Source organism: Hemibagrus wyckioides, linkage group LG12 (assembly GCF_019097595.1).
Source record: "Hemibagrus wyckioides isolate EC202008001 linkage group LG12, SWU_Hwy_1.0, whole genome shotgun sequence".
Taxonomy (NCBI): domain Eukaryota; kingdom Metazoa; phylum Chordata; class Actinopteri; order Siluriformes; family Bagridae; genus Hemibagrus; species Hemibagrus wyckioides.
Window position 1 is genome coordinate 13,868,772 of NC_080721.1, and position 14,363 is coordinate 13,883,134.

The 14,363-nt window shown below is 35.4% G+C and overlaps 1 protein-coding gene across 4 annotated transcripts in view; it reads left to right on the forward strand.

The window, feature by feature from the left end:
* The window catches only part of LOC131362678 (uncharacterized), a 37,024-nt gene that overhangs the window by 14,455 nt on the left and 8,206 nt on the right, over nucleotides 1-14,363 (forward strand). For all 4 annotated transcript variants that reach the window (XM_058404864.1, XM_058404865.1, XM_058404863.1 and 1 more), the window contains exons 5-8: nucleotides 1,786-2,211; nucleotides 6,894-7,322; nucleotides 10,568-10,843; nucleotides 13,539-13,970. In XM_058404864.1, coding sequence (XP_058260847.1) covers nucleotides 1,786-2,211; nucleotides 6,894-7,322; nucleotides 10,568-10,843; nucleotides 13,539-13,970 — 1,563 coding nt within the window. The remainder of the gene's footprint in view (nucleotides 1-1,785; nucleotides 2,212-6,893; nucleotides 7,323-10,567; nucleotides 10,844-13,538; nucleotides 13,971-14,363) is intronic.

Here is a 14,363-nt window from a genome sequence, read left to right on the forward strand (position 1 = left end):
TTTACGTGTGAAGTGCATGGGTTGTTAACATCTTGACCAACATCTGGTGACAATTTCATGTCAATAGCACCTTTAGAAATGTATTTACTGATAAAATGGTGAGGTGTTCAATACTTATTTTAATTACTGTTTATATATCATAATTTCTCTATATAAACTGTTTCCCTTATGACCATGGATCAATTCATAATACAGTAACACAGTACCCAGGACTACATGAGGTGCAAATACACAGTGTGTGTGCAAACTATACAATGAATACATAGAACAGTGAATGGCAACTATACAAAACATGGGAACATTGTGGAAAACTAGTGCCTAATAGTTCTAGATATTGACAGTTATTGTTGTTCTGATAGCAATAATGAGGAATGAGGGTCATAATAGTAAAAGTATCCAATAGCAGCAATTATAAAGTGTAGGGCTGCAGAGATTGATGCACAGTGGTAGATGTCGGGAGCAGCTGTGTGTTAAGTCTTTTGATGTCCTCAAAAAGCCTTATGATGGTGGCATGGATGTTTTTGTACCTAGAAGGGTAGAATGTCAATCTGATGTCCTCCGTCAACTCTGTGGTCTTGTTGAAGAGGTAGATTATGTCTCTTTACCATTCTGCAAACTGGTTCATCACCTCCCTGTAAGCAGTAATATCATTGTTTCTTATGAGACCTCCAACTGCAGTATAATTAGCAAACTGTTGTAATTAGGGTTGTAGATTGGAGCACAGTGAGTGGACTGAGCATACAGGGTGGGGTGCACCAGCATTCAGTGTGGTTATCCTGGAGATGGTGATGCTGAACCTGAAGGACTCTGATCTCCCAATGCAAAGTCCAAACACAGAAGGCTCTTTTTGGTTAATTGCTGAGGGATGATAGTATTGAATGCTAAAAATAAATGTCTGTTAGTCTAAGCTAATTAATTTTTCTACTGTCTCTGAGATGGTACTTCACACCTCTCTGCTGTCTCATTATTTTATCCTTCAAATTTCATAGTTACCTCTCCTAACAATCTTCTCGTCATTGTAATCTAACACCCTCCTGGTCCCTTAGGTGACTTTCTTGATATGGGTGTCGACAATAGTCATCCCTTTCTCTGTCCTCTGAGACATCAACTTCCTCTCCATCAAGATCCAATCCTCTTGTCTTCTCCCTCTTTTTTATTCTTTCTCCCTGACTTAGAACAGCTGTCTTCCCACACACGAGAGGAAATCTCTTTATTTGCCAGATACAGACATCAATGCTCTCTCACTTCACATCTTGGATCATCACTTGGTACCCTTCTCCATCACCCTCCCTATCCTGCTTAAAATCTACTATCTAGCAGGAGTGCTTTTCTCTTCTACTCTAAATCCCTTTCCTCTTTAGCTTCCTGCAACCCAAATTCTTCTAGACCCTGACTCCTTTTTTTCTTTACAAACAAATTTCTCACTTTCTTGATCCATGAAACTCTTTCTTCCAAACCCAAGAACAGTTCCTGCCCTGTTCCTTGGGTATCACATATGTTGTGCAAAAATTATAGAAAATTAGTAGTACAGCAGAAAGAAAGTGCATCATATCATAACATGGCAATGGTTTGCTTCTACTTGGTAGATCAGCCATATCATGTGACATGTAGGTGATCTACTTTTGCTCCCTGTAGACTCTCAACTGGTGTCCCACAGGGCTGACTAGGTGGTCCTCTTCTGTTCTTTCTCTATACTTCTAGGAAATGTTTTAGTTTGGCTTCATCACAGTACTGGGAAAACTGTTTTCTATTATGTATTAAAATGTTTGCAATTTTTTCCCACAGTTTTACCCCTACACAGGGAGAGTCAAAGGAAAACTGTCAACAGAAATTCATGCCCTTTAAACTGGATTTGTGTCATCAAGCATTTCTGTATCACAGAGAAGAAAACATCTGCATAACAGTGAAGAAAATAATGGTAGATATTTATGAAGGACAGAGTGATTTCCTGCTGGATCTGTTCTCACATGTGAAGCAGTATGAGAGTAAAACAGACAGGAGTGTCCTTCCAGCATTGCTGCCAGTTTACCGGTCACTTCCTGCAGTCTGGTCCATAAAGCTCTCCGAGAGAAAAGTCTCCCTCCTCCTAGAAGTGCTGAAACTCCAAACACAGAAGAAACCAGTGGAGCTGATAGACTGGTCAGATGAAGAGAGTGAAGTGAGGAGTTTCCTTCAGTGTCTGCCCTACATCTCACAGCTCAGGTTTAAAGTGTAAGTAGTTACAGTTTTCTCAGACTTGTTTTAGTGCTCTGTGCTCCACAGCTGATAACAGAACTGTTTTAGTTTTGTAATGAAATATACCTGCAGATACATATCACTGTTTTTAGACTAACACAGGTCTGTTTTTTACTAACGTGTTGTATTGATAGTTATGGCTAATTTGCAATGAATTAGCTAGCAACAATATATCTGGAGTTTTGTTTGTTTTGTTTTGTCATATTATTCTTCCCCCTTCTGAGTATTTATTCTTCCTTTCTGACCAGTGATGCAGAATAATCTGCTGAGCAGTGACTCTCTTCATCTTCAGAGCTACCTGTGATCTGCTCTGACAGTCACACAGCAGGAATCAAACTGTAATCAAGAGCTGTAATGAGAGGCAATAGTTACTGATACCAACATGTGTAATGGAGAGGGCCATTTAGGGTTTTTATAGCATTTATTAGGACACTCACAATCGATGTGGAATACCAACAATGTTGAAAAATATATCACTTCTGAATATGTTGCAGTTGATCATGCTAGCTCCATTTTCTTTATTGATGATTGGTTTGCAAAATAAATCATTGAGTTGCTGAAGACAAAGACAAACAAACCCATACATCTGTGATGGTTGACGTTTTTGCACCATAATTTAGTCTGTTATTGAATCATGGTTAAAGTTAATAAACTTTTTTTTTAACAGCTTTTTAATCAAAACTGGCAGATCGCTACAGACAGGCTTAATAAAAAAGAGCGCTTGGGTGCAAACAAGACTCAGCAATCCAAGTTATTGCTAAAAGTCTGTTGTGCTCGTGTTCTCTACATGAATTTTACCAGAAAAACACCACCACCACTAAAAAAACAAAAACAAACAAACCAATAAATCCCTAATAAGTAAATGGGAGAGTTTGCCTGGCTTGAGTGAAAGTGGGCATGGCTGAGAGGGGGTGTGGTTTTGTTGCTTTCAGTAGAGATTCTGTAGATCAAAAGCTAGGCGTATTCTAATAAATGAAAAAAATGAAAACATTAAAATGTTAAAATATCTCACACCAAATCAAAACAAAAAAAATCTGAACCATAAATTAACCCATTAATAAATAATGAATGAATGCATTTGTTGCTATTGAGCTCTCCTAATCATAATCATGATCATAATCACTTAGGGAAAAAATGCAAATTTAATATATATTTTTAAATTATTAAAATAACTTTTTTTGCATTACTTATGTAGGTAAAAGGTGTCTACAGTGTGAAGGATAAGCTGACTGAGCACTGCTCTACTTTTATTACAGCTCAGCTGAAGATCACTTGACAGAACTTTATCCATTGAAAATTGAAAACAGTGCCATCTGCTCCAAACTTTACTGTGTAAAAACCTTTCTTTGGACTTTAAAGAGATTATACAATTTACTATTGATCATATCATATCTTAGTAGCATATTCATTTTAATATTAGAATTTAAAAATCACTCTTATTGTTTAGTTTAGTTTTTTTTTTATGTTTTTATACATTGAAGCAAATTACAAACAAATAATCTATTGATTTGATTAAATAATTGATTGATTAATTAATTGTTAATTATCATCTTTATTACCTTTATTATCATCATTAATTTTAAACTTTTTCTAAGATTGGGATGTCATAAACGCTAGTATTGGCAAGGGGCACTTGGTACAGGTCTCACAAAGATTTGGTACAGTTTCATGTTAACCAATCCTGTTTCAACATCATTGTTAATCCAATAATAATGCCACTATTGGTGTGAGCTGAGCAGCCCATTAATAATATCTTAAATTAGGGAGACACAGTCCTCCCTTATCTTTTCCTAAAGTTAATGTTTTAAATTTTATTCTGGGTCATCTTTTAAGTTTATCTAGCGTATTAAATGTAGATGCTGGAATCCATACTGGGACGGACTGAAATAAGAATAAGAGCAGTCTAGGTAAAATATTAATTCTGACTGTCTGAATCCTGTGAAATAATGAAAGTGGCAGCACTTCACAGGTTAATAGGTCCTTTTTAATAGTGTTAATTAACTTATAATAATTTGCCTGATACAACTGTGAAAGTCTGGCTGTAATGGTATCTCCTAAATATTTGAAGCCTGGCCTAATACATTTAAAAGGTGTTCTATGATTTACTTCTACCGGCCACACTCCAGTGATCATAAGTGCTTCTGATTTGGTTGAATTGACTTTACATCTAGATTTGGATTCCTATACTTCTAGACAATGTAGGACAGCTGGTATTAAAAAAAAATTGGATTTTCAATAAAGAAAAGTAGGTCATTTGAATAGAAGGCATCTTGTGACAGTTTCCCCTCTCATCAGCTATATCCTTTTTCCCCTCCCAAGCTCAAAGAACTCTGAACAGTGGTCATTCACCCAAACTCTTGATTTAGGATTATGATAAAATATTTGTATCCATCTAATAAATGTGTCATGACAACTCATATATGCCAAAAAGTTTGTTTTAAATATTCCCAATCTGATCTATTAAATGCATTTTCCGCATCTAAACTAAGTAACACTGAGGGAACCTTTTCTTTCTGGCAATCGTCTGTATGTTTAGGGCTCTCCTCACATTGTCACTACCTTGGCATCCACTAACAAATCCAGTCTGGCCTGGTTTCACCAATTTTTTAATATGTTTTTAAAAATTTTACTACTGTTGATACTGGTAGTTCTGTTTCTTTTGGCTTGGGAGTCACTGCTCTGTGTGCCCTCTTGATTTTTATGTCAAAGTTGGGGAGAGAGTTTAAAGTTGTAGTGAGTAAGTCTTCATGACCTCAACTGGATCCTTCCCTTCTTCGCTGTTTTTGGGCACTTGATAGATACTCAAGTTATTCCGTCTTAGCCTGTATTGCAGATCATCGAACCTGGCAGATAGTTCCACCTTACATTACAGCAGGAATCAAATCTCTCTCCTGTATCACAGTGCAGAATCCTCGCTGTTGCTAATATTCTCCTTGGCCTCTAGGATATGCGTTTCCAATCTTGATATCTGATCTTTTAATTCTTCGACTGATGTTCCTAGTCTTGTCAGGAACTCTTATGTACCAGTATGGCCCTGCTGATTTTCATTTTGCATTTGTTTAAGTTCGCCAACCAGATCTACAATGGCTGATTCAGAGCTAACCCGTGTCTGTATAGGGCTTGGAGACTTTTTCTCTTTGTCTCTCTCTCTCTTTTATTATTGTGTTCATCTTTAGGGTGCAGGAGCTGTTTTATTTATTTGTTTTATTTTATGCTAAAATTTAAACACTATTTTTTATGTGAAGTTAATAATCTGAAAGACGCACTGAGAAAATCTGCTTAAGTCCACGTGTAACCTCTCTGAATACACTTAACATTCAGACTTGTGTCCGTGACTCTGTGTACAGCCCAGTGTGAATATTCTCACAGTGTATGATATTTCTGCACTAATTAATAATAATTAATAGTAATAAAAACAGAGATGATTGTCTAATATTGTTGAGTAAATATCTGTGTTTCCTCAATACTCCTTAGTATATTTATTCAATGAGAAGCTGATGTCCATGATGTGATTTGCACAGTTCAGTGATGCACATCTGCACATTTTATGATTTCTGCTCAACTCAGATAGTTTTTATGTCAATACATGGTGTTTCAATACATATTTTTATCCACTAAGGATAACTTTGCACAATAAATTATAATCAGATGGATTTATGACTCTAAGTGCAGTAATTGTGTTGTTAATATCAAATTCCTCAAAACTTCATTTTTAAAGACCTAAAACCAAACCTCTAAAGCCTCTAGTTCTTTGTGATGGTCAGTGTATTCCTGTTAGTCAGTCTATTCTCTTCTTTATGGGTCCAAGTTTCAGGTGCTGGAGGAAGGACAAACCTCTCTGTTTTTACATTTGTTTATTTTTAATTATGTTTAACAAATAATTTAATCAATTGTTATAAAAACTTCCTGAGTGTCTAGAAATCACCCTACAAGTGCTTAGAAAGGGTCAAGTGTTAAAAAAAGATGAACTCCTCCCTTAAATGACTCTGATTACAGCACAGTGAATGTTCTCACCATGTTTTAGCCTTAATGATATTTTAGCAGTTTACATAGACTGAATATAATAAAGTTTATCATGTGCTTCGTATTAGAAATAACAAATAGACAATTATGAAATTATTCTATGATTATTACATCTTTACCTAGATATATTTAAAAGATTCTGTGGTATTTCACTCGAATACCACAAATCCATTGAGTATGCTTTCTATGTGTTTTTCTCTTTGCTTTTTATTTATTTATTTATTTATTTATTTATTTATTTATTTATTTATTTATTTTATAGCACTCTTTAAATCTCACATGGCAGATTGCTGCAGGAAAAACAGCTTTAATAATGAAGAGAGAAACGAGACTCAGTTCTTTTCTTCTTTTGTCTGATTTATATCCAGTCTGTTGTGTTAGCGTTCTCTTCATCACTGATTGGTATTAAAAAAATAAAACGAATACATTTCAGTAATCAGTATATGAGAGAGTTTAGTAACTCTTGAACTAGGATTATTCCAATAATTATTTTTTATAAATTATTAATAATTATTAATTAAAACAAAAAAGTGAGCAAAGTGGAAAAACGTATTTCCTCTGTATTTTTCTCTCTGTATGTGTGAGTGTTCTCTCTGTGGTTACTGTAATAATGTGACTCTTTCCCTTTTCTCCAGGTTTTACTCTGAACAGAAAGAGAAAAAAGAGAGATGCAGAACATTTCTACTGGATTTGTGTCTGCAAACAGCTCTACACCAACCACAAAACATCCAGCAGACAGTGGAGAAAGTGATGCCAGATACTAAATACTATCATTATTATGATGAAGAACAGAGTGATTTCCTGCTGGATCTGTTCTCACATGTGAAGCAGTATGAGAGTAAAACAGACAGGAGTGTCCTTCCAGCATTGCTGCCAGTTTACCGGTCACTTCCTGCAGTCTGGTCCATAAAGCTCTCCGAGAGAAAAGTCTCCCTCCTCCTAGAAGTGCTGAAACTCCAAACACAGAAGAAACCAGTGGAGCTGATAGACTGGTCAGATGAAGAGAGTGAAGTGAGGAGTTTCCTTCAGTGTCTGCCCTACATCTCACAGCTCAGGTTTAAAGTGTAAGTAGTTACAGATTTCTCAGACTTGTTTTAGTGCTCTGTGCTCCACAGCTGAAGATCTCAGAGTTCATGTTTAATGAGAAATTTATAGACAAATTACACTGATCGGGCATAACATTATGACCACTGACAGGTGAAGTGAATAACACTGACGATCTCCTCATCATGGCACCTGTTAGTGGGTGGGATATATTAGGCAGTGAGTGAACATTTTGTCTTCAAAGTTGATGTTAGAAGCAGGAAAAATGGACAAGTGTAAGGATTTGAGCTTTGAGTTTGATGAAGGGCCAGTGTTTGGTGAATCTGATCATCGCAGCAGTCGACTGTCAATCAGATAAAGGAGAGAGTTTTACTGAGCTGCTGGCATCAGTGTGCAGCTACGACACATTCCCTTTTGGAGAAGAGTTTGAGGAATTTCATGAAGAACAGAGTGATTTCCTGCTGGATCTGTTCTCACATGTGAAGCAGTATGAGAGTAAAACAGACAGGAGTGTCCTTCCAGCATTGCTGCCAGTTTACCGGTCACTTCCTGCAGTCAGGTTTCATGTGTAAGTTGTTACAGTTTTCTCAGATTTGCTTTATTACTCTGTGCTCCACAGCTGATAAAAGCCCTGTTTATCATTGCTGCTGGTTTGATATAGTAAACAAAATGTACTACTGGTTTAAAACTTAAAAATAAATAAATATATTTATAAAGTCTTCTAAAAAAATATGACTGAATAAATCAAATCTCTGAGCCTGGGAAATGATGGACTGAAACATAATGAGCTCTGTATCAGAGCCTGAAGCATCATTTCAACCAGAAACAGAACTCCAAAGTTTATTTCCTGGTGATGGTGCAGACTCTCCATGAAAGAATGTGATCATGTGACCAGCGTGCTCTCTATATAATTTAACTCTATGAGCTGTGCAGATGAGGACCTCTGCTGTTCAAACACTGGAAATGTATTAGATGTAGAATTAATAGGAAGCTGATTTCCGTGATGTGATTTACACATTTCAGTGATACACATCGTCACATTTTAACATCATGAAGCATCATTACACCACCATGAGTAAATTCTGTGTCCTGCTCTTCATATTACACCTTTATTCCAGTGTCTGATTGTCTAATGCATTCACCATCATATTAGTCTTTTATGTTTAAATGGTCTCTTGTGTTTATCATGGATCTTCAGTAACTCTGATTGTGTTCTACCTTAAAGACCAGTGCTTGTGTGTAAAAGCAGTGGTCTATATGCTGTTGAAAACCTCGTCTCAGCTGCAGCTTCTGTTCAGTAAAAACCTGCCAACCTCTGAGGAGTGAACTTCATGCAGGAGATGTTAATAATCTGAATGTTCACTCAGAAAATCAGCTTAAGTCCACGTGTCTCAGTATGTGTAACTGTGTCGATGGAACTTTTACATTTAAAGGGGAAGTTCACCGTTTTACACATTTGAGCAGTTCAAAATATTCAGCTGGTGATTTCTGGTCACCTCAAGGTGTTTCAATATATATTTTTATCCACTAAGGATCATTTTGACAATAAATTATAATCAGATGTATTTATGACTCTAAGTGCAGTAATTGTGTTAAATATAAAATTTTTCAAAATGTAATTTTTTAAAGACCTAAAACAAAACCCTCTAAAGCCTCTAGTTCTTTGTGATGGTCAGTGTATTCCTGTTAGTCAGTCTATTCTCTTCTTTATGGGTCCAAGTTTCAGGTGCTGGAGGAAGGACAAACCACTCTGTTTTTACATTTGTTTATTTGTAATTTGTTTAATATTTATAAATTTTTTTAATAATTGTAAGTATTTAATTTTTAAAACATTTGCTTTTGACAAACCAACAGTGCCTTTTATACAAAACTACTCTATGCTAAATACACTTCTGTCTGATTTAGCTAGCTAATGAATATTAGCCTTTTAACTAATGGATCTTAAGTCTTAATCTGATTGACCCACAGCTAAATATCTAGATAATTTCATCAGTTACCAAGTTCTATCTCAGGATTAAAAAAACACCACCACACAAACAAGGTAAAATCTCACATGTGACTGTACTGATCATCAGTTTAACAGCAGTGTGTGTGTGTGTGTGTGTGTGTGTGTGTGTGTATTAAGACTGGCTACACACTAGGCAATTTTTAAAATGCAGATATTAGGACAGTTTTAACAGATTTTTAACATTATAAAATATGTTGTCCATAATTCTACCAGCTTGTCTTCTTTTTTCAGTGTTCTATGTGATTCAGGTTGTGTTGTGATGAGCTGCCGTGTTTGTGAGATGTAAAATTACACAACATCTGGTTGGTGAATCTTCCCAGGCTGCTCACTCTCACTGATTATTCTGGGTATTTTGTTGCAGCCTCCCAGATCAGGAATCTTAAAAATGTTTTGATATTTACAGCTCTATTTACAGCTCTAAGTGTTCACAAATGATTTAATCAATTGTTATAAAAACTTCCTGAGTGTCTAGAAATCACCCTACAAGTGCTTAGAAAGGGTCAAGTGTTAAAAAGATGAACTTCCCCTTTAAGTGACTCTGATTACGTCACAGTGAATATTCTCCCCATGATTTAGCCCTACAAAAATAATATTATAGCAGTTTACATATATTAAATATCATAAAGTTTATCATATGCTTCCTATTACAAGAAAACAAATAGAAAATTGTGAAATTATTGTATGATTATTACGTTTTTCCTAGGCATATTTAAGAGATTCTGTGGTGTTTAATTTTATTATTAACTCTCGTGTAGAGAATTGCATAGAAATCCATTGAGTATGCTTTCTATGTGTTTTTCTCTTTGCTTTTTATTTATTTATTTATTTATTTTATAGCACTCTTTAAATCTCACATGGCAGATTGCTGCAGGAAAAACAGCTTTAATAATGAAGAGAGAAACGAGACTCAGTTCTTTTCTTCTTTTGTCTGATTTATATCCAGTCTGTTGTGTTAGCGTTCTCTTCATCACTGAGTGATATTAAAAAATAAAACACATACATTTCAGTAATCAGTATATGAGAGAGTTTGCTAAGCTTGCATGAGAGTGGGTGTGGTCAGGAGGGGGTGTGGTTTTCAGTAGTTATTCTGTAGATCTTGAACTAGGATTATTCCAGTAATTATAAAGCATTTAACAAAAACAAAAGTAAGAGAGCAAAGTGGAAAAGGTTATTATTTCCTCTGTATTTTTCTCTCTGTATGTGTGAGTGTTCTCTCTGTGTTTACTGTAATAATGTGACTCTCTCACTTTTCTCCAGGTTTGATTCTGAACAGGGAGAGAGAAAAGAGAGATGGAGAACATTTCTACTGGATTTGTGTCTGCAAACAGCTCTACACCAACCACAAAACATCCAGCAGACAGTGGAGAAAGTGATGCCAGATACTAAATACTATCATTATTATGATGAAGAACAGAGTGATTTCCTGCTGGATCTGTTCTCACATGTGAAGCAGTATGAGAGTAAAACAGACAGGAGTGTCCTTCCAGCATTGCTGCCAGTTTACCGGTCACTTCCTGCAGTCTGGTTTCATGTGTAAGTTGTTACAGTTTTCTCAGATTTGCTTTATTACTCTGTGCTCCACAGCTGATAAAAGCCCTGTTTATCATTGCTGCTGGTTTGATATAGTAAACAAAATGTACTACTGGTTTAAAACTTAAAAATAAATAAATATATTTATAAATTCTTCTAAAAAAATATGACTGAATAAATCAAATCTCTGAGCCTGGGAAATGATGGACTGAAACATAATGAGCTCTGTATCAGAGCCTGAAGCATCATTTCAACCAGAAACAGAACTCCAAAGTTTATTTCCTGGTGATGGTGCAGACTCTCCATGAAAGAATGTGATCATGTGACCAGCGTGCTCTCTATATAATTTAACTCTATGAGCTGTGCAGATGAGGACCTCTGCTGTTCAAACACTGGAAATGTATTAGATGTAGAATTAATAGGAAGCTGATTTCCGTGATGTGATTTACACATTTCAGTGATACACATCGTCACATTTTAACATCATGAAGCATCATTACACCACCATGAGTAAATTCTGTGTCCTGCTCTTCATATTACACCTTTATTCCAGTGTCTGATTGTCTAATGCATTCACCATCATATTAGTCTTTTATGTTTAAATGGTCTCTTGTGTTTATCATGGATCTTCAGTTACTCTGATTGTGTTCTACCTTAAAGACCAGTGCTTGTGTGTAAAAGCAGTGGTCTATATGCTGTTGAAAACCTCGTCTCAGCTGCAGCTTCTGTTCAATAAAAACCTGCCAACCTCTGAGGAGTGAACTTCATGCAGGAGATGTTAATAATCTGAATGTTCACTCAGAAAATCAGCTTAAGTCCACGTGTCTCAGTATGTGTAACTGTGTCGATGGAACTTTTACATTTAAAGGGGAAGTTCACTGTTTTACACATTTGAGCAGTTCAAAATATTCAGCTGGTGATTTCTGGTCACCTCAAGGTGTTTCAATATATATTTTTATCCACTAAGGATCATTTTGACAATAAATTATAATCAGATGTATTTATGACTCTAAGTGCAGTAATTGTGTTAAATATAAAATTTTTCAAAATGTAATTTTTTAAAGACCTAAAACAAAACCCTCTAAAGCCTCTAGTTCTTTGTGATGGTCAGTGTATTCCTGTTAGTCAGTCTATTCTCTTCTTTATGGGTCCAAGTTTCAGGTGCTGGAGGAAGGACAAACCACTCTGTTTTTACATTTGTTTATTTGTAATTTGTTTAATATTTATAAATTTTTTAAATAATTGTAAGTATTTAATTTTTAAAACATTTGCTTTTGACAAACCAACAGTGCCTTTTATACAAAACTACTCTATGCTAAATACACTTCTGTCTGATTTAGCTAGCTAATGAATATTAGCCTTTTAACTAATGGATCTTAAGTCTTAATCTGATTGACCCACAGCTAAATATCTAGATAATTTCATCAGTTACCAAGTTCTATCTCAGGATTAAAAAAACACCACCACACAAACAAGGTAAAATCTCACATGTGACTGTACTGATCATCAGTTTAACAGCAGTGTGTGTGTGTGTGTGTGTGTGTGTGTGTATTAAGACTGGCTACACACTAGGCAATTTTTAAAATGCAGATATTAGGACAGTTTTAACAGATTTTTAACATTATAAAATATGTTGTCCATAATTCTACCAGCTTGTCTTCTTTTTTCAGTGTTCTATGTGATTCAGGTTGTGTTGTGATGAGCTGCCGTGTTTGTGAGATGTAAAATTACACAACATCTGGTTGGTGAATCTTCCCAGGCTGCTCGCTCTCACTGATTATTCTGGGTATTTTGTTGCAGCCTCCCAGATCAGGAATCTTAAAAATGTTTTGATATTTACAGCTCTATTTACAGCTCTAAGTGTTCACAAATGATTTAATCAGTTGTTATAAAAACTTCCTGAGTGTCTAGAAATCACCCTACAAGTGCTTAGAAAGGGTCAAGTGTTAAAAAGATGAACTTCCCCTTTAAGTGACTCTGATTACGTCACAGTGAATATTCTCCCCATGATTTAGCCCTACAAAAATAATATTATAGCAGTTTACATATATTAAATATCATAAAGTTTATCATATGCTTCCTATTACAAGAAAACAAATAGAAAATTGTGAAATTATTGTATGATTATTACGTTTTTCCTAGGTATATTTAAGAGATTCTGTGGTGTTTAATTTTATTATTAACTCTCGTGTAGAGAATTGCATAGAAATCCATTGAGTATGCTTTCTATGTGTTTTTCTCTTTGCTTTTTATTTATTTATTTATTTATTTATTTTATAGCACTCTTTAAATCTCACATGGCAGATTGCTGCAGGAAAAACAGCTTTAATAATGAAGAGAGAAACGAGACTCTTCTTTTCTTCTTTTGTTTGATTTATATCCAGTCTGTTGTGTTAGCGTTCTCTTCATCACTGAGTGATATTAAAAAATAAAACACATACATTTCAGTAATCAGTATATGAGAGAGTTTGCTAAGCTTGCATGAGAGTGGGTGTGGTCAGGAGGGGGTGTGGTTTTCAGTAGTTATTCTGTAGATCTTGAACTAGGATTATTCCAGTAATTATAAAGCATTTAACAAAAACAAAAGTAAGAGAGCAAAGTGGAAAAGGTTATTATTTCCTCTGTATTTTTCTCTCTGTATGTGTGAGTGTTCTCTCTGTGTTTACTGTAATAATGTGACTCTCTCACTTTTCTCCAGGTTTGATTCTGAACAGGGAGAGAGAAAAGAGAGATGGAGAACATTTCTACTGGATTTGTGTCTGCAAACAGCTCTACACCAACCACAAAACATCCAGCAGACAGTGGAGAAAGTGATGGAAGATGCTGAAGACTATGAAGAAGACTATGAATATTTTGTTGCTGAACAGAGTGATTTCCTGCTGGATCTGTTCTCACATGTGAAGCAGTATGAGAGTAAAACAGACAGGAGTGTCCTTCCAGCATTGCTGCCAGTTTACCGGTCACTTCCTGCAGTCTGGTCCATAAATCTCTCCGAGAGAAAAGTCTCCCTCCTCCTAGAAGTGCTGAAACTCCAAACACAGAAGAAACCAGTGGAGCTGATAGACTGGTCAGATGAAGAGAGTGAAGTGAGGAGTTTCCTTCAGTGTCTGCCCTACATCTCACAGCTCAGGTTTGATCTGAATCCTGCATCTTCAACAATAAACCCCTACACCCTTGCTTATTAATGTCTTTTTAATGTTAATACACAGAGACACAGTCCTAATTTTCCATAGTAATGGACCACTTAAGTTGAATTATATGTTCAGATTTTTTTCTCATTCATCTTTAACAGAACCTTCTTTTCTAATTATGATTAATTAGTCATCGACATAGCTGTGCTGTCTGTAACTGATTGTATTTTGGGTTGAAAATGTTAAAAATTTGACTAATCTGTTTTGTAGTCTTACAGCATATTTAATATGATAAACATATAATTAATAGTGTAAGTTTGAAATTAAGACAGTTTAACTTTAAAATCTTCAGGATTTTTTTAGGCTAATCTTAGTACTGATTTCTTCTATTC